This window comes from Phalaenopsis equestris, unplaced genomic scaffold, assembly GCF_001263595.1.
Source record: "Phalaenopsis equestris unplaced genomic scaffold, ASM126359v1 Scaffold000002, whole genome shotgun sequence".
Lineage (NCBI taxonomy): Eukaryota > Viridiplantae > Streptophyta > Magnoliopsida > Asparagales > Orchidaceae > Phalaenopsis > Phalaenopsis equestris.
Window position 1 is genome coordinate 69,157,139 of NW_018164444.1, and position 25,644 is coordinate 69,182,782.

Genomic DNA, 25,644 nt, shown 5'->3' on the forward strand with positions numbered 1-25,644 from the left:
ACCACACCACATGGGGCAAGCTAGAATAGGCCTTTGGCGCACAAATAGTTTTCCTATATTTAAATAGCTCCAAACATGTTAATCAAATTTTTCTATAGATGTGCGACTACATAAATGTAAGAGTAGGGAATGTGAGTACAAGAAACCATGACCTTGTGTTATTTTATTTTGGCATTTACATAAATAAAAGCTAATTCCTATGTATTTATATATCTGACACTTGTATAAATATAAAGTGTAAGACACGAGATGGGACTATCCGACGATCGGACTTAATAAGAATAACACAACAACTGGTGAGACTTCAGAGGTCAGGTTTAATAAAAAAATAGTAAAATAAAATATAATCCTTTTTTACTCGCTCGATAACTCATATTATTGTAGATAATACAACCATACAAGATTGCAAGTGGACAAAATATGAAAATATTTGATTAAATGAATACCTTAAAATAAGAGTCAGTTTGGGGCAGCTGCAATGGTTCGAAGAAGCAACTATGAAGCTATCATTTAAAAAGTCGCGGTGACCATTATAAATTTATTTTAATTCCAAAAATCCAAACCACATTTTTCTGACAACCACCAAACTTCCATAATTTAGATTGAAAAAAATAGCTTTCTGCCACATAAATTTTTAGGAAACAACAAGAAACAGTTCTACAAACAGAACTGTTGTGGCGATTTGAAAAATAAAGCAATCTGAAAGCTGTCCCAAATAGTCCCTAGATCTATTGAGTTTCGAGTTAAGGTAAAAAAAAAATCAATTGTTTAAAACTCATCAAACCAAAATATTTTGTATTGCTTTAAACTAGTTAAATTTCATTAAATCTGACCTAAGTATTCCGACTTTACTTTTTTACATTTATACCATCCAAATTTATTTTTTAGGTATCATATACAAAATTAATGTAAACATAATATAAAAAATATTAGTATTTAATTATTTAAATATTTCGAGTAAAAATAAGTGGAATACGAATGAACAAATATTTATTAATATCCGACTCATTTATAAATCAAATTCAAAAAAATTATTCATATTCAGCCACTTTTTCTAAATAATGATCAAATAAGAACTATGTAATGAATCGTACAGGAGTTATTTATGAATGACAGATTATTTGAGAGCCCTACTTAGGAGTAAGTATTGAGCCAACTGGATTGGAAATTGATTCGAATAAAGGCTTAAATAAAATTGGAATGAAAGGTATTTGGAACCAAACACGGATTGTTACCGGTAATCTGATTCGAAAGCCTTTTCGAATGAAAATATGTTGATAGTATGTGGAGTTTTCAATAATTAATCATTTGTTCGGTATTATCCGAACCTTGATAACGCCCGCGCATGGAGCCCCAGAAGCACCGAACGGTCGCGAGGGTTCAATCTGCTTCCTGCTCACTGCGTTCTCGAGGAATCCTGATGACTGTGGTAAGAAAACTATTGCATGAGGTGTCAGCTGCAGCGACAACGGTGAGCATAGAGCCATGTCGGTCACCAATATCGTTGGGATTCGTTTCCTCAATCCGATTGTAACTCGAAATCGTCTCGCCTCCACTGGGGTTCTGTCTTCTCCACGCTGCCAATTTCTTTGCCTTCTCTCCTACCCCCTGGTTCCCTCCGCCTGCTTACGCTTCACGTCCTCTTCTGAGAACGTACCCAGCCCTTTACCGGGACTCTGGCCAGTGCTTAGAATGGAGGTATTCGGCTCACTAGTTAATCAATTTTCCCAACGTAAGTTGTTTTCTGAGGGTTTTGGTTCTAGGGTTTCCTTTATTCTACCTGTTAATGACTTTGGGTATGCTGTCGGAGTTTGATGTTGGGAATAATGTTGAGTGGGTTTACCGTATGCAAGTCTGGATTTATGATGAATTGGTATGTTTGCGATGGAAAAACAGTTGATTTTGGAAAATTTATATGTTTTAGTGCGAGGAACTAATTGTTGTGCAATCATTTGATCCAGATGCAAGTGTTCGGTAGTTTCAGATCCCCATTATGGTGCTCCGCTAGAGAGTCTATGATGGGTTGTCTTTGGGTTTGTGCATGCTTGAATTGCATTAGTCTCGTGGATGTTGGAGCCATATTAGGGTTATCCTATGATTTTATTGTATAAGATAGTTCTAGTTTTTATTTTTTTTATTTTTATGAAGGAGAGATTGTGAAGGTGAGTAGAGGAGAAAAGGATCTGCTTATGCTTGATAATCCAACATAAATAATACTCAAAACAACTAACCATTAATTTTATCATCATCATCATCATTATCATTATTATTATGTGAATAAGTTCTGTTCATGAATTAAATAAAAAACCATGGATTAATCATGCAAAGGAAATGAGGGGTACCTGAGGCCTTTTCCTTGTACGAATTGTGGTTCTTTTTTCATTGCTTTTGGGCAAATGGCTGTCAGACAATTGAATAAGGAATTTAGCATAAGAAAGTAGTATGTGCCGCCTATGGTTTTGCTTAATGTGGAAGTTTATAATACTGTGATGCACATGGTATCAATTATAATGTTATGATGGATTATTGAGTGATGGATATCAAGGGTTGATAAGTACCATCAAAGACTTGCAAGGATTGCACAAAAAATATGTTAATAGGTTGTAACTTGAGCATAGGAGCTTGTGTTAACATGTGTTATAGATGCAATGAAAATGACAATGCTTTATTATTTAGTGACGTATGATTTGAATTGAAAATAGAACTTTAAGTAGGTTTTTGCGAGGAAGGATATCTATCCTAGAGTTGCAATGCGAATGATCTTTTCACAAGTGCCACCTTTATATATAAGTTCATTTTGTTAAGATAATATAGATATTTGGAGGACATATGTTAATCCACTGCTGTTCAATCATCCCAAAAGTTTTCGCGCACACAAAAATTGAAATGGTATAAATATATAATTACTAATACATTTTGGCAGGGTTCATTTGCAACACTAACTTTGACATGACATTGATAATTCTAAAATGTTCCACATTCAATTAAGCATGTAAAAACAAGTTAGTTGAATCAGATATGAAGTTTTGAGTTAATGAATAGAAACCAATGATACTGTACATTCCATTCCACGACATAACTCACTTTTTGGCCATCCCCTCTCTAAGACTTGTGGGTGTCTTCATGGGGTGTCTTCACCCTCCCCCTCTTTTCTTTGTGGAAGTTAATGCATGCAATTATTAGGACTCTGCGTGATTTTGACACTTCTTTAGGTGTAATAGATGGATTGTTCTTTTTCATTTTAGTTGATCTATCTAAGGGACCTAACATGAGTGTTTTTATTAAATAAATCTTCTTGAGCAGTGAGTGGAATAAAAAACAAGACTTTTTAATATCTTGCATGCTATTATTCTTAATTCAAGTATGACCATTGTCTTTAACTTTGAAATCAATTCTGTTATTTTTTTTAAAAAAGAGATGGAATTCCTTTTGCTTTAAAAATTTGCATTTCAGAAGCCACTAAACAGTCTATTAAGTCTAACCATACAAGCAGTGCATTCCAAGTTTCATGTTTGGGTTCATGCAAAGCATGATGGAATAACAAACCATTTCCATTAGCTTGGGATTAAAATTTCCAATCTACACTGTCTTGTTTTTTTATTCTTCTTGATTGCTTAAGGTGCATGAGAAAAATATTTTGATCTATGATTTGGAACTTGCAATTGCAATTAGCATTTAAAGATTTTTGAAGCATTGTTTAAGCATTTGTTGAATGAATCAATTCATATCATAACAAGTTTAAATGTATTATATATTCATGAAAAAGGAAATGAATTTTCGGTGAGTCATGTTTATGATTTATGATGGATTCAATTATAGATTAACACACGAATTCATAAATTAGTGCAGTTTGATTGATTACTCAATTGAACTAGTGAATGGAATGGAACGACTCTAGTTAGAAGGCTTATGATTAGGGAACACTGCCACATGTATCCAAATGATCTATCACGACCCGACCCGGGGTTTGAAATTTATGTAAGACGAGAACTGACGATCGAACGGTGAAAATTAATTTTTTTACATTTATTTTCTATAATTATTATTTAATCATCCATAAATATATGAAATATATTATATAAAGTATATTAAAATAGTACAGTTAAATTTACATCATTTTTGATTGTTTGCGTCTTTTATAAATATTTTGTATTTTTTGTTCATTTTTTAATCAAATAATTAAACCTAAAATATTAATTTAAAATAACAATCAACTAATTAAAGTTATTGCATACTCATATTCCTTAACTATAGTAATTATTTTAAAAAAGAAAATAATATGCATATCAGTTAAACTTTATGTCAAAAAATAAGAGCATTTGAAGGTTTGTATTATCTAAAATGATTATTCACGATGATTTTGAATAATAATGTCTTACTTTATCGTTTACATATTAATATTTTTTTAATCACATACAACTGTTACATGTGCACAGTCTAAATTTGTATAAATTAAGATACATCAATATCAATATTATTTTTTACATTTACGTATATGAGTATCTTAGTGTTCTCCCGTTAGTATTATAAATAAGTGAAATTCATCATAGTTGAGCATGCACATGTAAGTAATTAAAATAGTTAATCTCACTTTTTTTTTTTCATTACACCTAATACATAATGTAATAACTTGAATTATACTTTTGACTGACATATACAAATATCAGCGGCATGCAATTTAATTTGAGTGTATCGGCTTTTATAAGAAAAAATACTTTTATAATTTAAAAGTATGACTCTTCTTAAACATTCAAATACGCTTAATCTTTATCTCCAATCGATAGTTGTCTATAATATCATAAAAATAAAATTTTAAGCATAGCATTAATTATGTTTAATTATCCGTTTTACTAATTTTATCATTTTAATTGTTGATTAGGAACTTTTATTTTAAGTATGCATGTTACTTTCATATTACTTTCATATTGCAAAGGCATTGTTTGGCGCGACGTTTCGCTTGTGGACGCCACGAATCCAGGCGAAACGCCGACCGCGGGTGAGACCCTGTGGCCTGCGCTACTGCTTTGCTTTTTTACTCCCGTACCCCTAATTTCTCCTTCGTTAGTTCTCCCGCGTTCTTTAGCTGCCCCGCGCCCTGCCGAGTGTGACCTTCTGACGGATTCAGATATGTTGGGGAGAAAGAGGGATGGTGTTCTATAACAGATTCAGATAGCTGGGCGAGGAAGGAGGAAGTGGGCGACCTAGGCTTGTTTTGCAGCCTTGGATGGTGTTGTTGGCCAACGACAATACAGATGGCCATGGTGAATTTAATCAGGGGGAGAAGCATACTTCAATCGTTAATAGCAAGGGTTCGAATCCATTTGGACTTGCTTGCCCCAGAGAGGAAGTGCTGGCTGAGAAGGGACATGATTGGAAGAAGCTTGATGATAAGGGACTGATGACCTTGCTTCAGGAAGAAAGGGTCGTGGCTTGGGTAATAGAAGTTTGTCTGAGGATCACACTCAGGGAAGTTGGAGGAAGGAAGTTGCATCTGATGCTCCTGCTTCATTGTCTGGTTTTCTATGCCCACCTAGTATTTACTGATTCTGCTTTATCAAGTTTGTGCTATTTGCTTATTTTTTTCTTTCTTTGTTTTTAATTTGTTTATATTGTGCAGCTCCTAGTATATCTACTTTGATAAAATAGTTTCTTGCTTTCTAATTTCATTTAATTTATGTAACTTGTTTATTTCTATTAAAAAAAAAGAAAAGAACTATGCTAGGGTTAACTTGCTCAATTTTTTGTCTGGATTTAATATTAATACTTTATATTAGAGTTTGCTCTCTTTGCTTAGGCTTTAATTGAGTCTTCTATCTAGCCATCATGAAATTTATTCAAGTTCTTGCTTGTCTAATTATTGGTCCTGCTAATAAAATAGAGGTGTTAGTTTCTATTGTTGCGTAAGTGTCTTATATTTATTAGTGGCTATACATTTTGTGCTCCCTATCATTGATAGTTGTGCTTCCTATCATTGTTACAAACAAATTTACTAAACAGGGGTAGAATGATCAATATTTCAAAAAGAGCAGTCTCACAGCTATTTTTCACACAGCTGCAACAAACAGGTAGCCAGCTTCCTCGCAGCAGCTTCCTGAGGCAGCACACCTGCAGCTGCGCCAAACAGAGCCTTAATCAACTTCTGTGATTTCTATTAAATTTTATTCAATATCCATAATATTCACTCTTATTTAAATAAGTAATTGTAAACATTATTTTTATATATCAAATATATATTTTATACTATTATTATTATTCTAATATTTGTTTGGTATTACATATATACAAAACAAATTTTTTATTTTATTAAAATATAAAATATATAACTTTTATTTCTCACAAAAGCTCAGTTTGGTTTCCGCCTGCCTCTTCTTTCTTCTACTCGAACTCGCAATTTAAAACATCTCACCCGCTAATCTATACACTGCAGCCGTTCTTCCTCAAGCTAGGGCTCGGTTCATCTTTGATCCTGCACAACTATCTCCACGCGAGGTTCTCTTCTCCTTCTTTTGTGCACAAAACACACACATTGCTCTTTTCCACATGCTGCATAAAACTTCCTTTTTTTGCTTCTTCTGCTCGAATGTAGGGTGCTCGATAGCGCCTCCTCCCGCAAAAAAATGCCGGCGTTCTCCTCCCCCAAAAAAACATTTGTGTTATCCTCTTCTGGCCAAGTGAAGGATAATATCTAGCTATGTGACCTGGCTGATGACACTAATAGCATGTGTTGGACAACAACAACAACAAGCCTTTTTCCACTAAGTGGGGCCAGCTACATGAATCTTTTTTCTCCATTGCATACTATTGAGTGTCATATTTTCATTTAATTCCAATAAATTAAAATCATTTTTTATACAATATGGCCAAGTCTTTCTAGGTCTACCTCTGCCTTTCCTAATAGCATGTGTTGGAGCCCGTAAAACATTCACTCTTATGTTTTATTTTACATTTGTCACAAGTAACTACAATACTCTGAATCGTTCCGCTACTAAATCCTGTTGAAATGACTTTGGACTTTTCACAATGGATCCCTATGATTGATCTACACCTTCTTCATCAACACTCTTCCTATAGTGCATCTCTTTACACTTCTGAGTAAGCTGATAATTGATCTCCATGTTTTTGGCTCACTCCATTAGTACTAATTATTCATCAATCCCTAAATATACCAACAATTGTTTGATCGAATCTTTTAATCCTGAAAAGAATATGTAATACTTTGTTTCTATAGTAGCAATCAATAATGACACTTAACTTTACAATGCAGTGAAATTTGTTTCGTACTATTCACTGTCTTTCTTTTCTTGTGCCAATCTTATAAATTTGTCCCATTTAATTAATATTTTAATTAAATATGTTATTTTAATTTTTTTATTAGAAATTTTTATTCTAAGTATTGATGTTAGTTTAATATGACTATACAGCAAAATCAAAATCTATGATTTGTATTGAATTTTATTCAATATTCAATTAATTTTCATACTAATTTAAATAAGTAATTGTAAACTTTATTTTTTATATTTCAAATAAATCTTGGATACTATCGTTATTAGAAAATATATTGATACTACATATATACAAACCAATAATTTTTTTTATTAAAATATAAAAATTATAATTCTTACCTCCTCCAAAAGCGTGACTCCGCTTCCATTATCCGCGTCACTGGAATCAGGGCGCAAGCTCCACCTTCTCTTTCTTACGCTTGAACTTGCAATTGAAAACACCACACGCGCAAATTAAAACATTGCAACTACTCTCTCGAGCTAGGGCTTGATTCGTCTTTGATCCTCCACAAAACCGCACAACTGCCACTGCACGTGAAATTCTACTTTCCTTTCTTTGTGCACCGAATGCACATGCGGCTACTCCCTTCTTTTTGTTGCACAAAACTTCCTCCGCTTCTTTTTCTTCTTCTACTCTAACATATGGTGCTCGACGACGCCTCCTCCCGTACAAAACCTCGACATTATCTTATTTCTACACGTCATCCGTTTGATCAAGTCCTTTGTCTTCTTTGAACACGTCCGACTTCTCTTTGTTGGGAAATCCAAGTATCTCAGCTCCGTAAAAAAGTTCCGCTACTACCAACAAGTAAGTTACTTCCACTCCACCTCCCTCTCCCTCTCCCTCTCAAATCTCTTTGAGTTTCCTTTCTTCTCGGCCATTGTTATATTTTTCGTTTGCTTGTTTCTTTGCTTCGAATGGGACACTTCTCCTTAAAACACAATTGTGCCCAAAACTACTATATTTGGTTGAAACTCCTAATAATAATAACATTAATTTTAATTTTATTTATTTATTTATTTTTCAGTTATTACACTTTCAACCAATACGATAGGATTAGATTCGGACAATACATGTGAAGCATGTGATGTTGTTTTATTTAACACAAGATAGATAAGCAAGGTTGATAAGGTAATTTTTTTATTGATTAATCATGTTGGCATGTTAATTTGTAAGGATAAATTTTGTTTTGTTTTCTAAATTATGTCTCTTTTTGGCCAAACGCCAGGCTCACAACTACTGATGCATTATTTAACTTGGAGTTATAAAGATGTACCAAGGTCTTGAAACTTTCTTATAATGCTCTTTAATGGGAAGTTGCTGCTGGCTTTGTGGTGAAGTTTTTGATTTTTCAAATGGTTACGGGAAAACATTATGAACTTTGGGGATCATGGCAACTCATATCTCAGAAGGGGAAGAGATTGTGTAGAGATTATTTGAAGATTTTTTAAAGATCCAAACTAGATAATGTTGTTGTATGGATTATTTTGGCTGGACTCTCACTCTTTATGAGGAGAGACTTCATGGTGTTTGTTTTTTTGTTTTCTAAGATCCAAACAAGGAAATGATATTCTGTAGATATGTAGATCATTATGGTTAGACTCGAAGTCTTAAAAGGTGAATCCAGGAATTGAGCTATTTTGCCACAGCGAGGTGAGGAGTAATCTTACATAAAATTAAAAAGAATTCATAAATATGATATAAAATATTGATATGTTGATTTAGATTTTTATCATAAGGATGTAAACAACAAATCTTAATCTTAAATATTGACATAAAATAGAAGATTGAATTGTGATTTTAGATTGTTGTTCACTAAAAATTTAAATATTTCATGAGGTTCAAGATGCATAATGGACACATTTTTGCTTTCATCGTCTTCAAAAGAATCTTCGTCTTTATTATCATCTAAGTCTATTTTATTTCCTTTGTTGAAGTGTTCTTCACTCACTATTTTTTTTTTGACTATCAATTAATTCGAAATCCGATATAGTTTAAAATAAAGAATAAATTAATAACATAAACATACTTAAATTATCTTTTGATCAATTTGAAGTATTGTATTAGATTTAAATTATCTTTTGACCAATTTGAAGTATTGTATTAGATATATTAAATGTAGTGTAATATATATTTTTGCATAACCTGATCGGGGCTCTACCACTAGGCCTGAGACGAAAAAAGGGGCAAGCCTCAAGACTTTTTTTTTTTGCGTCTCAGTTTGAGGTATGCCTGGAGGTGTAAACATCGAATGCTTTTTTAAACAATGGCTAGATTTACTAAATCACTTTCCATTTTCCCCACTAAATAAGGCTATTCAATGCAGAAGTTGGCTATGATATGCATGGATTATATATATGCATGGATTATATTATGTCTTATGGCGCTACTGTAGCTTTAATTTTAATAGAGATAGCACTTCAAGATTGTGGAAGAGTCATGAGCAGTGGATCTTATATTGGACTACATTTTCACATTTCACTCAAATATAGAGGCTTTGTTAGAAGAGATTATTTAGTTTTTTAAAGATATTGGGGTCTTGCATCATTTATTATGATTTTTTTGGAAGGAACACATTTCATTTATTGTTTATGTCTACATTGATACATTTCACTCTACTACTGGCATAACACTTATCAAGCATGATATCGCTTGGAAGTGCTGGTTTCTACTTTGATGGTTTGAGGTTGATGAGATAAGACTTTTGGTACCTCAACTGTTTGATGTGGTGATTGAGGATTTTCATTTGTCCTAGATTATCTTCTCTCACTACAATCCGATTGAACAGTTATTTCAATCCCAAGCACTAAAAACTAAAATTGGTGGGGCTGTGAAAGCGCATTCAATCTCATAAAGGGGACAATCCTTTGAATTTTGTTTGTAATGCTACTTTTATTTATTTATTTTATCAATTTCACATGTATCTTGAAGTTTGTTTGTAAATATTGGTTTACTGTGGAAACCTACTGAAGAAGATGGATGGTATTATGGTGTTCTGTTTTTATCATCTGCTGCATATTTGGAGGATATGTATATGCTGAGCATTTTCTTTTTTTTTTGTTTTGGATTTTGAAAGAAATTAATTGTTCTTCTTGATCTGTCGCTATTACAGGGTTTGTGGACAAGGGCATCTATTGAAAAGAACAAAGAACTCATGGAATATTTGAGGCATTATGGTGTTATAAAGTCAGAGAAAGTAGCTGAAGTTATGGAAATCATTGACAGGGGATTATTTGTACCTGATCGCTGCCCGCCATATTCTGATAGCCCGATGCCTATAGGCTATAATGGAACAATATCGGCACCTCATATGCACGCAACTTGCCTTGAATTGTTAAAGGATCATCTTAAGTCAGGCCTGCGTGCTCTTGATGTGGGATCAGGTGAACAACTCATGTCTTGATAGAGTTACCCAGCTTCTAGATCACATTCAAGCAAACAAGTTCCATCATTTTTTTTTTCTTTTTCGCAGTTTGATGCTTATAACTTATTTAATTTTTCAACGAAGGCTTGCCATTCTGCCTTCAACTTTAATTTCACATTGACTGCTAGTCACTATTGTACCATGGTTTCTTGTTTATGGATATCATTTTCTTTTATTAGTTATGTTTTGTATTACCATATGTTCGCTGTTAATTTTAAGATTTATCTGTTGTTAAAGCATTCGTACATTTTCACACATAAAAGCATTGGAAGCTAATTTTAAGATTCATGTAGTTCTTCAAGCAATCACACATTTTTACGCGCCTAAATACGCATGAATGTGTGCATGTCTGTGTGTTGTAATGAAATTATAAAGAGTTAAGCACCTTAAGTTGCTGTTTTAGGTAAACAGATTTTCCCAATACGCACATCCTAAGTTATTGTTCATGTGCCCTGTCTTCTTAAGTTAATATGTAAAATAGAAAAAAAGCCAGTTAGATCCATTTTAGACCAACCAGTTGCAGTGCCTCGCATTCTGTTAAATAGACCACCATAATCATAATCCCAAGAACAAGGAGATCCAAACAAACACCTCATCATGGACAATAGTGGAGGGTACCTATGTTGTGGATGCCACCAACTTCATCATTATCAGTTACCACAAATTAATAGAGAACCTGGTATTAGGAATTTGGAAACTTTCACAATTATTCAGAAGGGGAAATAGCCAGATTAAGAAGTTCATGACTTTGGCTTTGCTGTCCAAATCAGACCCAAAAAAGAAAGGAACGAGTAAACCCGAAGATAACCCTAGAAGTGAGAAGGACGACAATCATTAAAGAAAGAACATAAACATTATCAATAATAAAAAAATTTAATGGAACTTTTGCTGTGTTTAGCTATACAAATGAGCTTCCTGCTACGTCATACTGTAATAATGTTCTAGATTCCTTCAGCTCACAACTTTCATTGGCTACTCAATTAGCTGTAAAGTTATGAGGTAATCTGAATTGAGTTGTTAATTGTCAGAGCTTAATATTACTTCATAATGATGGTATTATTGGTAGCTGATGGTTTTATTCCTTGTAAATATTGCAAAAAGTTCAGATCACCCATCTTAGTTCATATATTATTGTAACCATCAATAAAATTGGTTCCAAACCATAGAAACTTAGCAACTTTAACAAACATGGAATTCTGATAGACTAAGGCTCCGTTTGGTGCAGCTTATTCGCTGCGGCGCATTTTGAAAATGGTGATTTTAGTGTTTGGAAAGAATGGCGCGGCTGTTTTATTAAAAATGCAGAATAATCTCCATACGAGGCCCCATCTTTGGTGTTTCACTTGGTTCGTGATTATTTGGCTGCCCCTCTATGCCTATTCCTTTGAGCGACGACATTGCCTAGGGTTTATTTTTTTCCATTTCTTTTATTCATTCTCCGGCGAGGGATTTCTAGTGTTCAATTCTACGCTCTCCTACTATCTCCGGTACCTCCTTCCCTACATTCATCAATGTTTATTTTTGGTTTATTGTCGCGGTTTTTGGTATGTGGTATGTATCATGCAGTCCTTTTGCTGCCGCGGTTTTTGGTAATGCGACTCTTTTGCTCTTCTCGATTTTTGGCTTATTGCTTTTTTCTGAAATTTGGTTTGTGGCCTTTTTACTTTTTGCCTTACGTTGTTGGAATAGATGGATTCAGAAGTTCACTGTTTCGTTTTTTCTGTGTGTCTAGGAAACTTGGTTTTTGGTCTCTTTATTGTTTGTGGATTGTGGTTGGAAGAATGAGGTTCATTTTTCATTTAAATTTATGGAGAATTTGTGGAACATTCAATTATTTTTTTTTAATTTTGGAGAAATCGGTATGTGCTCTCCTTGTTATATGGGGTTTGCGGTCGGAAGAGAAGGATTTGGAATGTCCTTATTCTCTTATGATTTTTGGTCTCTTTGCTCTTTTCGATGTCTGGCTGCTAGAATGGATTTTTTGGTTCTCTTTGCCCACGTCGGTTTTTGGTTTTGAATTTCTTTGCTCAATTAGGTTTGTGAATGTTACTTGAGTTTGAGGTTGTCTTGTCTAATGTGATTTGTGATGTGATAGAGGAGGATGGTGATCACCTTTTCAAAACCAGCATAGGGGCGTGGTAACTTATCAAGATTACGTTGCGTTTTTTTTGTATATTGTGATTTTTATGAAGATCATTCACATGTCCTTACTGAAGCAGGTGAATATCGCCTAGGTCAATCTTCATCATAGGCAGAAGATGAATTACCTGAGAGTTGATGGGGGAAGGTGCAGGGGAGATAATAGAGCTGAGAGAGCTGATTGCAATTTCCATCGTTGGCTGTTGAATGGACCCATTGTATTTTCTTTTTTATTCCTACTTTATTTGCAATGTGCGGTGAAACTTTTATTATTTATTATATCGATGTTTCATCCAATTATCTATATTTTGAATCTCAATTCTTTTTCTCACTCTTTTGCATGTATTCTTTACCACTTGCATGGTCAATGAGGCAACCGTAGATATAAATTTTTATTGCATATGTTTTTTTTTGTTTTGGAGGTCTATGTTGAGACATTCAACCTTAAGGGTTATTCTGGATAGCCTATATGTCACTATTAATTCTTGTTACATGTGAAATCCCAATGGAGGCAACCAAGTTATTGTTTTTCAGTTCTATGACTTTTGAGGTTCTTTCGGATGACCTTTTTTGGTCATATGCATATGTGGGCACACGAGCTCAATATTATGTGGGTTAAAGACAACCATGAACTCTTTTTTATAAGGTCTGCTGTGTTTTTGTAGTGACATATTCGGTAGTTTATATGCTTGTTCTTTGAGACTTCTTAACTGCATTAAACTTTAATTGATTACTTCTATTGTTCATTTTCATGAATATTGTATCTAAGAGCCTGTTCTTTGTGATTTTAAGCTTTTAAGAAAGATGAGCTCGAGGATTTCCGGTACCTCCAGAGCATTGTACTGTTACTGCGAACTACAATATTCCCTGCTTACTTCGCGACAACTACATAACTACGGAAGAATATTTTACATGTGTCCGGGGAGAAGAACAGAATGCGATGACTTCTTTAGGTGGGTGGATAGATTGGAGGATTCCACCGTCGATACCGATCGGACGTGGAGAGCTTCATTGGAGGACGACTTATCTTATGACATAAATCAAGTGCATTTTAAAAATATTATTGTCATATTATGAATTGTTATTTTAATAATCATTTTTTTAATCTTGGTTGTCATGCTACTCAATGCTTAATGAGGTTATTTTTATTTTGTAATGTTTGAACTAAATATTTGCTTTCAAGTATAGAAAATGCTAGTATGAATAGTTTTGTCACAAACAACACTATAATATAGGAGCAAAAATATCATTTGTTCAGACAGTTGTTTCAAAACTTCAAAAAATAAGCGGATAACTAGCTTATCCGCAGTAGCTTATGGGCAACAACTTTTTGCCTCAGTTGCTGCGCAACAACTTTTAAATAAGTTACAGCTGCTCCAAACATATCCGAAATATTTATAGAAAACTGTAATAGTTTTATCAGAATAATCTCTAATTGTTATTTTGCAAGCAAGCCTGTCGAGGTTTATCTTTAATCACAACTATCTATATTGATTTTCAAGATCCTATGTGGAAGCTAAGCCCAAAAATTCAAGGGAGTATTTTCATTTTTGTGATTTAGGAATCGTAAGTTTTACATCATTTTTTTCATAAATTTTCAATTTTTCGCATTTTTTTTAGTTAAGAAGCTTTGTTGAGGATAAGAACCAATAATGCTTATTTACCACCTAACTTGGGGCTTGAAATTAACCAAGGTGGGAACATACGGTTGGACTGTGATAATCAAAATTCTTCTATAACTAATATTTAATAATTTCAAAATAAATGGAAGGGCTATTACATATTTACAAATTTAATTAAACAAATGATGAATTTTCCTTAACTTAGTTCTCCACATCTTCTGTTGATATTTTTTTTTATATTTTTCATCTTTTATTCAAATAATTAAACTTGAAAAGGTTAATTTAAAATAAAATTAGCTACAACAGCAAGTGAAAACTCTTATTTCTAAACTTTAATAATAGTATAAAAAGGAAAATAATATGGATGTTAGTTAAATTTTTAATAAATCAGTATAAGATCATTTGACAATTTATATTTATGAATATGATTGATCAAGATATTTTAAAATTTTTATTGTCATATTATATCATCTCCATAATTATTTATTTTGTATCATAAGAGGGTGAATTCTATCATAGTCAATCATGCACATGTAAAAATCTTATATAGTATCATTCATTTTGTATCATTCATATGCTCTTTTTAATCAATTCTATCAATGCATAATCCATAACATAAGTGTTTCTAAAAATATATATTCATCACAACAATATGACCAATATCTAAAAGTGTGTATAATCACAGTGAAGTGGTGCAATCAAGTTTCAGTAACAGTCAATGAATTCAATTTAGAAAAAACGAAAAAACTACCATAACTTAAAAGTAAGGATGCTCACCTCAAATTTTTCTTATGAAATGATCCCTTCCAAATTCTTTAACTATTTGTTTTAAATTAGATTCCTGGAATTAGTTTATAAAATAACACCGAATACCTCTAATTTCAATTGCATATAAACATTAGTTTAGCTTGAATAGAAAAATCCTAGCCTTATAAATTTCAAACTCTCCTTGCTTCTCAATTCAAATATACTCACTTCTTTTTTTGTTTTAAGATAAATGTGCATGAACTCTTAAATAAAAATGCAATTTGATGTATATAAAAAAAATCTAATTTTATCAAAACCTAACTTAATTTATCTCGTATCCTCGATTCACTTCTCTTACAGGACCTCAATGTTCACTTGATTCAAATCATAGCTTTATTTTTAACACGTAAATTTCTAATTATATACTTCAATGTTACCTCAAATAGGATAAATAACTCATAAACCTTACATTAAAAAGGCTTGGTTTGCTTCTCGACAGTTAAGGCTTTTTCTTCCAATGTGAAACTTGTATAGCTTGAATCCTTAATATAATTGAAATGACTATTAACTTTTAATAATTAAATAAATATAAACTTAGCAGAACTTCCAACGAAATTAAAGGTGTTAGAGGAGGAAAATTTTTGTTTTCAGTGCTCTCTGATCGAGTTTGCCAAAGGGAAAATCGCTTTCGAGCAAGAAATACAAATACTAAACTTTGATAAGACAAAACTTGAAAGAGAGCAATTTGATACTAGAATTGCTCAGACCATTTTTGGAGATTCCATCAGAAAAATTCACATGTTTGACTTATAAGTAAGAGATGACCTTGAGGCGAAGCGACTAGAGCTTGAACGGGAGAGGAAGAGTTGGCAGGCTTTACGGAAATAGATGGAGCAACTTAGTGTTCATGTAGCTGATTAAGAGAGAAAGATGACGAATATGGGGACCAAAGAGGAAATCATGTCCTAATATATCGCCTCTCAGGCATTTGAAATTGTCATTGCAGACAACATCGATCAAGCAATGAAGTTCATTTTCGATACTCTTGTGCATTGAGGAATTCTATCTACAAAATGGAAAGATACCAGCTAATTTATTGATTTCTCGTTGAAGCTTGCCTAGGACCGTCTAGTTAAGTTGGCACCTTTTTGTGCCCCGACAGTCTCTTGTCTTTTTATGAGTATTTTATCAATGGACTTGGCTCATTTTGACATTTGCCTTCTATGTATTTTTTACTTTTGTGTGATTTCGATGTAGTATGGATCTTGGCTGAAAGGGATTTTGTTACTTTGATGTGATTGGATCCTCATTTTCAAAATTTGAAATTAAAGCATCGTTTTTTAGAATAGAGGTTTAGTACGATAATGCCCCATGCCCCTGACATCTGTCATAAATGGTTGATGTGATAGTTTCCTTTTTATATTCTTCCTGGAGAATGTATTATGTTCTTGCCTGCCTTTCTTTCTTATCTAGTTTCTTAAGTCTATTTTCCTTGGGCGATTATAGAGTTTGAGAGAATTTCTTCCTTTGACTTTGATCAAATTATTCCGATGAAGGAAAGCAAGGGTTTATTTCTTTCTCACAACTTTGGAGCTAGTTTGGAGTTGCAATCTACTGTTCTCAGACAGCAAAAGAATATATCTTCAATCAACTGATAACCGTTCGGGTAGTGGAGGAAGATAAATTGCCCAACGTTTATGTTCAAAATAAAAATTGCTGCTACTTGATCGGTTTAGACTAGGTCTTCGTTTTCGATTGTATGAAGAGAAATAAAAAATTTTAAACTCATATTCGGATATTGGTACTAATGACACTAATTCATTCTAACTCCATATTGGTATTGATGTCATTTATCCTATTTCTCCAATCCAAAATACATATTGGTCGATGGACTTGTTCAGAATTGTGATGAGGTCGAAAACATATTCGGATAGAATAGTTATCTTCACTTCTTTAATATTGTTTGATGACCTCGAGCATAAGATTTGTTCATGACAGAAGCAATTTTGTTTTGTAAAGCATGAGGAATGGGAGGTGAGTACTATCCATAGATTTTCGGTATCTAACGCAACTATGCATGAGTCTTGCTTCTCTAACTTTAAAGAACCCAGCCATCAGTGCATAAATGACAAGAGCTTAAACATTGGAACTTTATATTCTTTGTATTTGTAAAGAATGCTTTTCATGATAAGTCTTCTATTCCACTATGTTCATTTCCCTCTTGTTAATTGGTATTTGCAATTGAAGATCCATGCTTATGTGAAGGAATGATTCGACTTTTTTTAGGAACTTGTGGAAAGAACCGAGAACTTGCGGTCTTGGTTGGAGGACCTTTGTAGAGAAGTGGTGGCACCTGGCCAGGCCAGCAACAGTGATGCTGTAATAGTTTTAGGCGATGATGACGAGGTGGAGTCTCAGGCTCTTTTGTTTACTCCCATACGTGCCAAGCCCGTGAAGAGAGAGCATCTATCATAGAGGCGACCATTGATGCGCCGTTTTCTCGAGTCTAGGTTTAGGAAAAACTTCAATTGAGAGATAAAGGGAAGGGGGTTGTCCTGAATTTATGCCATTTGACCCGTCGGCTAGTGAGTCCCGACCGAACCGCCAAGGACATAACCAGTGGGAAGGTCATCCCCTTCTACTATGTATTCATCAGGGTCGTCCGATTCGGAAGAGTTTGATTTGAAAGGATGAGTACTCTAGATGAACAAGGCTGGGACATAGGTTATCGTTGACTTGTCTAAAGATTAGATCTCCGATGAACCTTTTTTTAGATTGCCCCTATTTGATGGGGTCACCGAACTTAATGGCTCAGGCAAAAGCTAAGTGAGGGCTGCTCAATGTCTTGGTGATGGAGAGAGAGTGGTTTTCTTTCCCATGTGTTATATTTTTGGTAAATATTTATGCATGCATGCAACTATGGCTCATTTATCAAGGCCATGTGACTTGAGTTTCATTTTAATTCGATGCTTTGCCATTGAAAAGGTGTGGGTGAGTTCCTTATTTTGTGGGTATCAGCATAAGGTAGAATTTGAACTCATCTTTTTTTATTTTTCCTCTACAAATGCTTGGAACACATTTATTTTGAATGTAAAGGCTCACCTGGAACTAAGGGAATCAAACTTTAGAGCTCAAGGGACACATATAACTGAGTATATGTTACCTTTTATTCTTATGGTTTTTGCTACTCCATCAGATCTTGTTTGTACTTTATGAATTTGAAACCAATTTTAAACTTTCTAATGAAACTAAAGCCTATTGTGACTAGCTCCTGTCAAGCCCATAGATATTTTCACCGCATTATCTGTAAGAAACGACTTTGATCTTGATTTTCCTAGTCTAGTTGCCCCTTCTCTTCCTCCAGTTACAGAATACGATGATGAGGATGACTCAGGAGATTTTTTATCCAGATAGAAGCATTCAAAGTGTTGACGTTATTCCAAATCTTTTTTAGTAGGCGCTGCAAAAAAGTGAAAAAAATATTATCACACCTGTGTAGTCACCAGGCTCCAAAGTAGGCGTTCCAAATTTGTGCTTTTGTCTGTTTTCTTATTTTTGGAACGTCATTTCATCATGCAATTGTTATCATATGTATTTTTTTTTATTCAGTTCTTTGCAAGTTCCCGTTTTGTAATCACATTATTTTTTATATATTCTTCTTTAATTAAAAAAATCAGTACTTGTTTAATGAACCCAACAAAATTGCAACTTATCTCAAAGGCAAGTTACAAATTGAAGCCGAATGAACAAATCAAAGAACGAATAAGAAATCAATTTTGAATCCCTATGTGTTGCTAAAACTTCTCAAACTTTTGATCTTGCACCTATTTATCCACAAATAGTGCATGATTTCCATATGTTCTGGCATTTCTAGCAAAATTTCTTGAAGGCTCTTGTAACAATTTTTGTATGTTTTAAACGACTATTATATTATCACCTTGTTTAAATTCTACGATCTTTACACTTTATTGTTAGTTTTGTACTATTGTATTCATCTAAAACATGCAAATGACTAATTTAGGATGCATTATAAGGTGATTAGTATTAAAATCTAAAATACTTAATAATGAGAGGAAGATATGATAAAACAATTTTAGCAGACAATCTAAGCAAATATGATATTGCTTAAATGAATGGATTACTCATTAAAAAAAAGTTAATTCATAGATTTAAATATTAGTTGGATAAATTTTGTATCGTTAGATTTGATCAGTTAAATATAGTTTTAATTTAGGTTTTCTTATGTTTGAACAAACCTCAAAAATTTGGATGCAATTTAACTTTCTGTATAAAATACTTTTTATTAATCTGTATTATTTATAAATTAAGAATTAGAAATGAAGTCAATGGCAGTTTTATTTGTAGATATAATTTTGGTAGATATTTCATAAGGAGTTAAATCATCAGACTCATTAATTGATTCATCCATTTAAGCAGAATTGTTCAAGAATATGCTCAATTTTTATTTTGGTGAATAATTCATTTAATCAAATGCTTACCTCCACATAGTTGTTCCCCTAACCTTCATTTGTTCCATGCCACTGGTCTTCTTTTATGATTTGGTTTGCTTAAGATTCTTTTAATTTGGATTTCTGATTATTATTTTATTTTTAATCAATATGCAATTTTTATAGATATTAAATCTTAGTGCTAAATATTAATTTGCGCAATCATTAAATTGTTGTTTGGGATAAATTTGGTTTTTTATTCTAGTTTTCCTCAAAAAGAAATGAGTTCTTATTTTATTTGATATAGCATGTGACAATAAATTTTGATTCCATGCACTTGTTTTCATTCATAACATTATATATTCGCAGTAAGAAACTTTTAAGCCCTAAGATATTCTGCATTATTTTTAGTAGTGGAGTGCATCATGTCAAATAGAAGTTGGTTAACAATTGAGTCAAATGCATTTAAACTAAATTGAGAAACTGTGATTCTAGACAACTACAGTTTGACTATTATGATGTTCAAACTTATGATGTTGTAATCCAAAATTAGTGGACATGCTCAGATTATTTTTTATGAAGCATTACTAATAAATTTACACGTGTTAATAAAGTTAGCTTTTTTTTTTCATTTAGTGAACATAATTGCCAATTAAGATATTGTAAATAAGGTAAATATGGTTTATTTAAGTATTGGTAAATATTTAAACGCCATGCAGCTAATTTTTTTTACTATTAACTGTTATATAATCATTATCCTTTTCATTAATGATCTTAAGTGAGAAATTATTTACACAATAATTAACCTATTAAAACTGCACTGCTATGCTTAATAAACTTTAAAAAAATGCATTGAAATTTTATCTAATGCTTATCAAACTTGGTCAAACATACAGATCATATATGATTGAATCTCCTCCTGCAGAAATTGAATTTCATGATTTTTTTTTTAATGTTTTCTTGCTTCTATTTGCACGATATCCAACTTGAATTAATTTTAGATCCTTTGGGGCTAATTTAATGAGGCATTAAGTTGTAAATGACAGGTCTGTCTACATGCTATGAATTTTGATGTCTTGATAGATTGTTTTTAAAGCATTTTCCTGGAGCTCATGTTGGTGGTTCAATGGCCGTCATTGCAGGGTCTGGTTACTTGTCAGCTTGCTTTGCAATGATGGTTGGGCCAGAAGGTCATGCGGTAGGGGTAGAGCACATCCCTGAACTTGTGGCTGCGTCTGTTGAAAATATTAATAGAAGTGCTGCAGCATCACTGATGGAGGGAGGTAGTCTCACTGTACATGTTGCTGGTATGATTTGCGAGAATTTTAACTATTGTTTCTTTTTTTCATTTTTATTTTTGTATATTTGGAGAATATTAATTCTAGTGTTATCTCTCTACGCACCTATGAATGATCACACTTGTTCATATCCACATTTAGCTATTTTTGTGTTGTGGAGCAGTACTGGTTTTTAAATTTCTTACAACTTGAATAACTTAAAGAACTATCAACGATCAATTAGAAATCATAGATTCATTTTAGAGAAGTCGATTACAGGCAAGTAAACATACCTATTGGAAAGTTATGAGAGTCTCTCTTTTTTCTTTGTTTTGAGGAATGAAACACTTTTATCACGATCTGACCCGGGGCTTGGAATTAACCAAGACGGGATCAGACGGTCGGACGGTCGGACGGTGGTAGCTAAGCTTTCTATATCTATTTACCATTTAACAAGTGAAAAATCCAATCAAGTTAAATTACAGGTTGTCTGCATTTTCTATAAACATTTTCCCTCTATCGCTTGTCTTTTAATCAACTAATTGAATGTGAAAAGTTAGTTTACAACAACTATGAGCTAATAAGTCAGTGAATACTCACACTTCTAAATTATAGTCATATAAGAGCCAAGAAAAATAATATGCATACTAGTTAAGCTTTTAATAAATCAATATAAACATTTAAGATGCTATTTAATCAATTTTACTATGTTAATGTCATATCAATATCATTTTATATCTGTACAACCGTCACAGGAGCACCATCTAAAAACTATATCACTTAAGATGCTTTAATATCAATATACTTTTTCTTTTACGTGCACAGATACCTTAGCGTTTCCCTCTATTATCATAAATAGGTGACTTCATCATAGTTTGTCATGCACATATAAGCAATCAATATAAGTATATTATTTATTTGCTCGTCCCATTCAATTCTATATACTCTATATTACATATACCAATGCATGATATCATTTAGCTACAAGTATTTCTAACAATGTGACCAATAGAAGGAAAAAAATTTATAAATCAAAATGCTTGTACAATTATCTACTAAAGCAAAATCCTAGAAAAAAACCACAAATATTACTATAGATTAAAAATTTGAGTACTCGCCTCGATAATAGATGAATGCTTGTTCTTAACTTGTATTACTTCTATCAAATTATCACCTATAAAATATAAAATATTCAATTATCATCTTACTTAATCATATTTTAATTTAATTATGAATTATTGTTGCATTGCACTATTTTAATTAAAATTTCACTATTTTAAACTTTTAAGTTTAATTATTGTAATTAAAATTTATCATAAATATTATTAATTTATGCAAAAATACTTTTAGAATTTAGACCCTAACATTTCCGTAGTGCTTAAATCAAATGCATTAAGTTTAATGTTTAAATAATAAACTTATAATAAACTTACTAAACAACATGATAAAATTACATTTATCCTCGGTTAAGAATCCTTTTCCTGGATGTGAGCCTACTTTCTTCTCGGTGTTCGATACCCTGCTCGCCTTCCTTCTGGATCACACGAAAGCTTCTCCTCCACACGATCCCGTCTGCGAGCAAGGGCTATTCTGGATTGCACGAAAGCTCCTATATAAAGCCGCTGCAACGTCGATTTTCTTGATCGCGGCTTGACATTGACGACGACTCAACGCTGCCGCCGCATTCCTCCACTGCTTGGCAGAGATGCAGCCTCCTCGTTTGGCTTTGGCTCCCTCCTTCCTCACTCTTCTACTTCTTCATGACTACTTCCTTTGCGCTTGCGCGATTATTCCTTCACATGATCCAATGCTGCAGCTACTGCTCTTCTCCTCCTTCGCATGCAGAAAGCCTTACTCCTTTCGTCTTTCCAGGTAAGCTGACTGCGACGTTTTATAAACGAATTCATCTCCATGGCTTCCTGATATTTTGTTTCAACTCCTCGAATACTCGCTTCCTCTCCCTTCTGCTCAGCTTTTGGATTCCTCTCCCCTCTCTTTGTTTCGTCTCCCCCTGTAACTGAAACAAGATGTCACACTTATTAGTGATCTCACTCATCCAATTATGAAAAAATGCTGCAAAACATATTTCAGGTTTATTTTTTCTTATTAGTATTTTAAAATACCACATGGAAACTTACTAATTGTAAGGAGCTATACAACTAGGTAGAGAAGGGGCTTAGGATCTTTGTTTGTTGGCGGGTCGATGATCTCTATGAGGAAGTTTAGAGCGGTAATAGACATATATCTTACATATTCGTTAGAATGACTTTTAAAATAAATAAAATCTTATAATAAATATATTTGTTGGATGTAACGGTGGGTTGTACTTTTTCTATTATGATGATAATCATATGGTAGTGTTCTTTTGGAATTATAGATACCAAATTATTACCCATTGTTTAATTGAAATAGAAATCATAAGGATATGCTATTTAAATCTTTTGTTTTATTTAGAGATTATTTAATTTGTTGAAAAATGAATAGTGTAAATGTAATGTATTGTGTATGAAGTACTTTGGAGTTATTTGGTTTTGTGTAAATTAAATGCTGGATTTATATTTTCTTATTTGTTTGGAAGAAAAAATGAATTTAATATAAAATTTGTCCATTAGCGGTGGCGCCAGACAGTGGCGGGCATTTGCCTGCGAGCGGTGGCAACAATACTTTTCATAAGCAGGGTATTTAGAATCTTAATCAAATCTAGCAAAACTACAACTATATTGAAATTGAACTAAAGAAAGAATTTCAATGCATTGCAAGTTTGTATTGCATTTGAATTTTTTTAAGAAAACGTCTGTTTCAGAACTCCATCAGAAGGCATACAACGCACTCCTTTTGCTATCTTGACCAAATAACTTCTTAATGCATTCGCTTTTATCGGTAGTGTTTTTCTCCTGCTCAAGGCCACATGACTGGGAATCGACCCATGACAAGTATATTCCTAAATTTGGAGGGAGCATCATGTATGGTTATCTAGTTAATTTACTTGAAACTTTATGAAAATAAATAATGGAGATTTTAATGGTCAAGTTTTGAAAAATAGAAAAAAATGGTTATAATATTATTGCATTTATACTAATTAAGCATTATATGTAAGGAAGAAGTGCATTAAATCTTTTCATGCTTATTAAACATTTTAAATTTCATCTTATTACAAAATTTATTACAATTTTTTGATTTTCCTCTTCCATTGTAATTTTCGATTAATTATTCTCGTAATTCTAGCGTTACGAGAGAGTGAGAGTCCGATTTATTTCTTTAATGAAGAGGCGAGAGAGGGAGTGAACAGAGGAATCCATGTCATGTGGCAAATGAATATGAGTAGTGATCCTATAAATGGCCTTGTCGAGCAGCTCAAGGGAGACAGACACTAGTGCAATGTCTCTGTGCGAGAGCTATATCATTAAAATTCAAGCTCTGAGCAAAGCCTTGTGATGGAAGGGGGGTGTGTCAACTCTCATGAGGGAACGACAACACTGGAGCATCATATCCGAAGGAAGAAGATCATGCATGCAGAAGAAAGGGTTCACGGAGTTCGTCCCTTGTTGGAAATTTGATCATACTCGAGAGTGAAGTCTCTATGAGCATGTTGGAAATTTGATCATACTCGAGAGTGAAGTCTCTATGAGCATCTTCTACGAAGTAGGCGACAAAGTTGAACCAAGCCAAGCGGCTAGGAAGGGTTGGAAACATTTTAATTAAATGCATAAGACAGAAACTTAAATAATTTTGAAATTTAGAACGGTAATTATTTGCCCAAAATCTTGAATTCTTATTTAAGTTTTTACCATATACGATTTGTAACTTTAGAAAAAAATATAATAAAGATTTGTTTTGACACCAACTTGTTCGAAACCGACACGTAGCAAATGAGGGAGTTAACTAGACGGCTTATCCCTTATCTTTTCTCATGATCGACCGCATTAGAGAGGCGAGAGAGTTTTAGAGAGCAGAAGACATTGAGAGAGGAAGGGAAAGCTACCGAAGTAAAAGAAGTAGGAGAAGCCATGAAGAAGAAGAGTCAGGAAACCAAGACTGTTTGAGATCACTTTTTGATTTTTGTTTTTGTTTTGATTTAGTTTATTTTGTTTTTTATTTTGTATTTTATTTTCTCTTTCTAAAAGACATGCTTAGTACTGTAATGATTTATCTGTTTTTAAAAATAAAAAATATAAAACATGTTTTGCTGGGTATTTTCTTTTTTTTTTTTAAAGAAAAACTTGTTAAAAAAATATCACCAGTTCTAACTATGTAAATATGTCATGCTCAAATGTATAAAAGTTGTAATAATGTTACAATAATAATATAAAGCTTGACACATCCAAGGGCGTTGCTTTTTAACAAACCATAAAATCATGAGGATTTTACACTAAAATAGCATGTTATATGTCTGATAATAAGGCAAATTACCTTTTAACTAAAACAAAATAAATGCACCATTACATTGATAACATTGTATGATAAACATAAAAAAATTTACAAGCTAATCAGTAAACTCTGTTATGTGTGTGGCTCCAAAGTTCTCTGATAATATGATCTCGAAATAATGCCATGTACTGGAATTGAGATTGAGAAACATTCACTTCAATAGCACTTTGTGAGGCAGAAGTTGATGTAGATTCTCTTTCTGTATCAACTATAGAATTATTTTTATACATCTCAATTAATGTATCTGTCGGCGCTTAAAAGGAAAGGGGGAGGGA

At 33.0% G+C, this 25,644-nt stretch overlaps 1 protein-coding gene across 1 annotated transcript; it reads left to right on the forward strand.

Annotated features, from left to right (window-relative positions):
• Nucleotides 1–1,282: 1,282 nt before the first annotated feature.
• LOC110019840 (protein-L-isoaspartate O-methyltransferase-like) lies at nucleotides 1,283–22,558 on the forward strand. The gene is made up of 4 exons (XM_020717695.1): nucleotides 1,283–1,698; nucleotides 10,397–10,667; nucleotides 20,807–20,998; nucleotides 22,434–22,558. Exons 1-4 carry the CDS (start codon nucleotides 1,486–1,488, stop codon nucleotides 22,556–22,558), a joined length of 801 nt encoding a protein of 266 aa, XP_020573354.1. The 5' UTR covers nucleotides 1,283–1,485.
• Nucleotides 22,559–25,644: the final 3,086 nt, after the last annotated feature.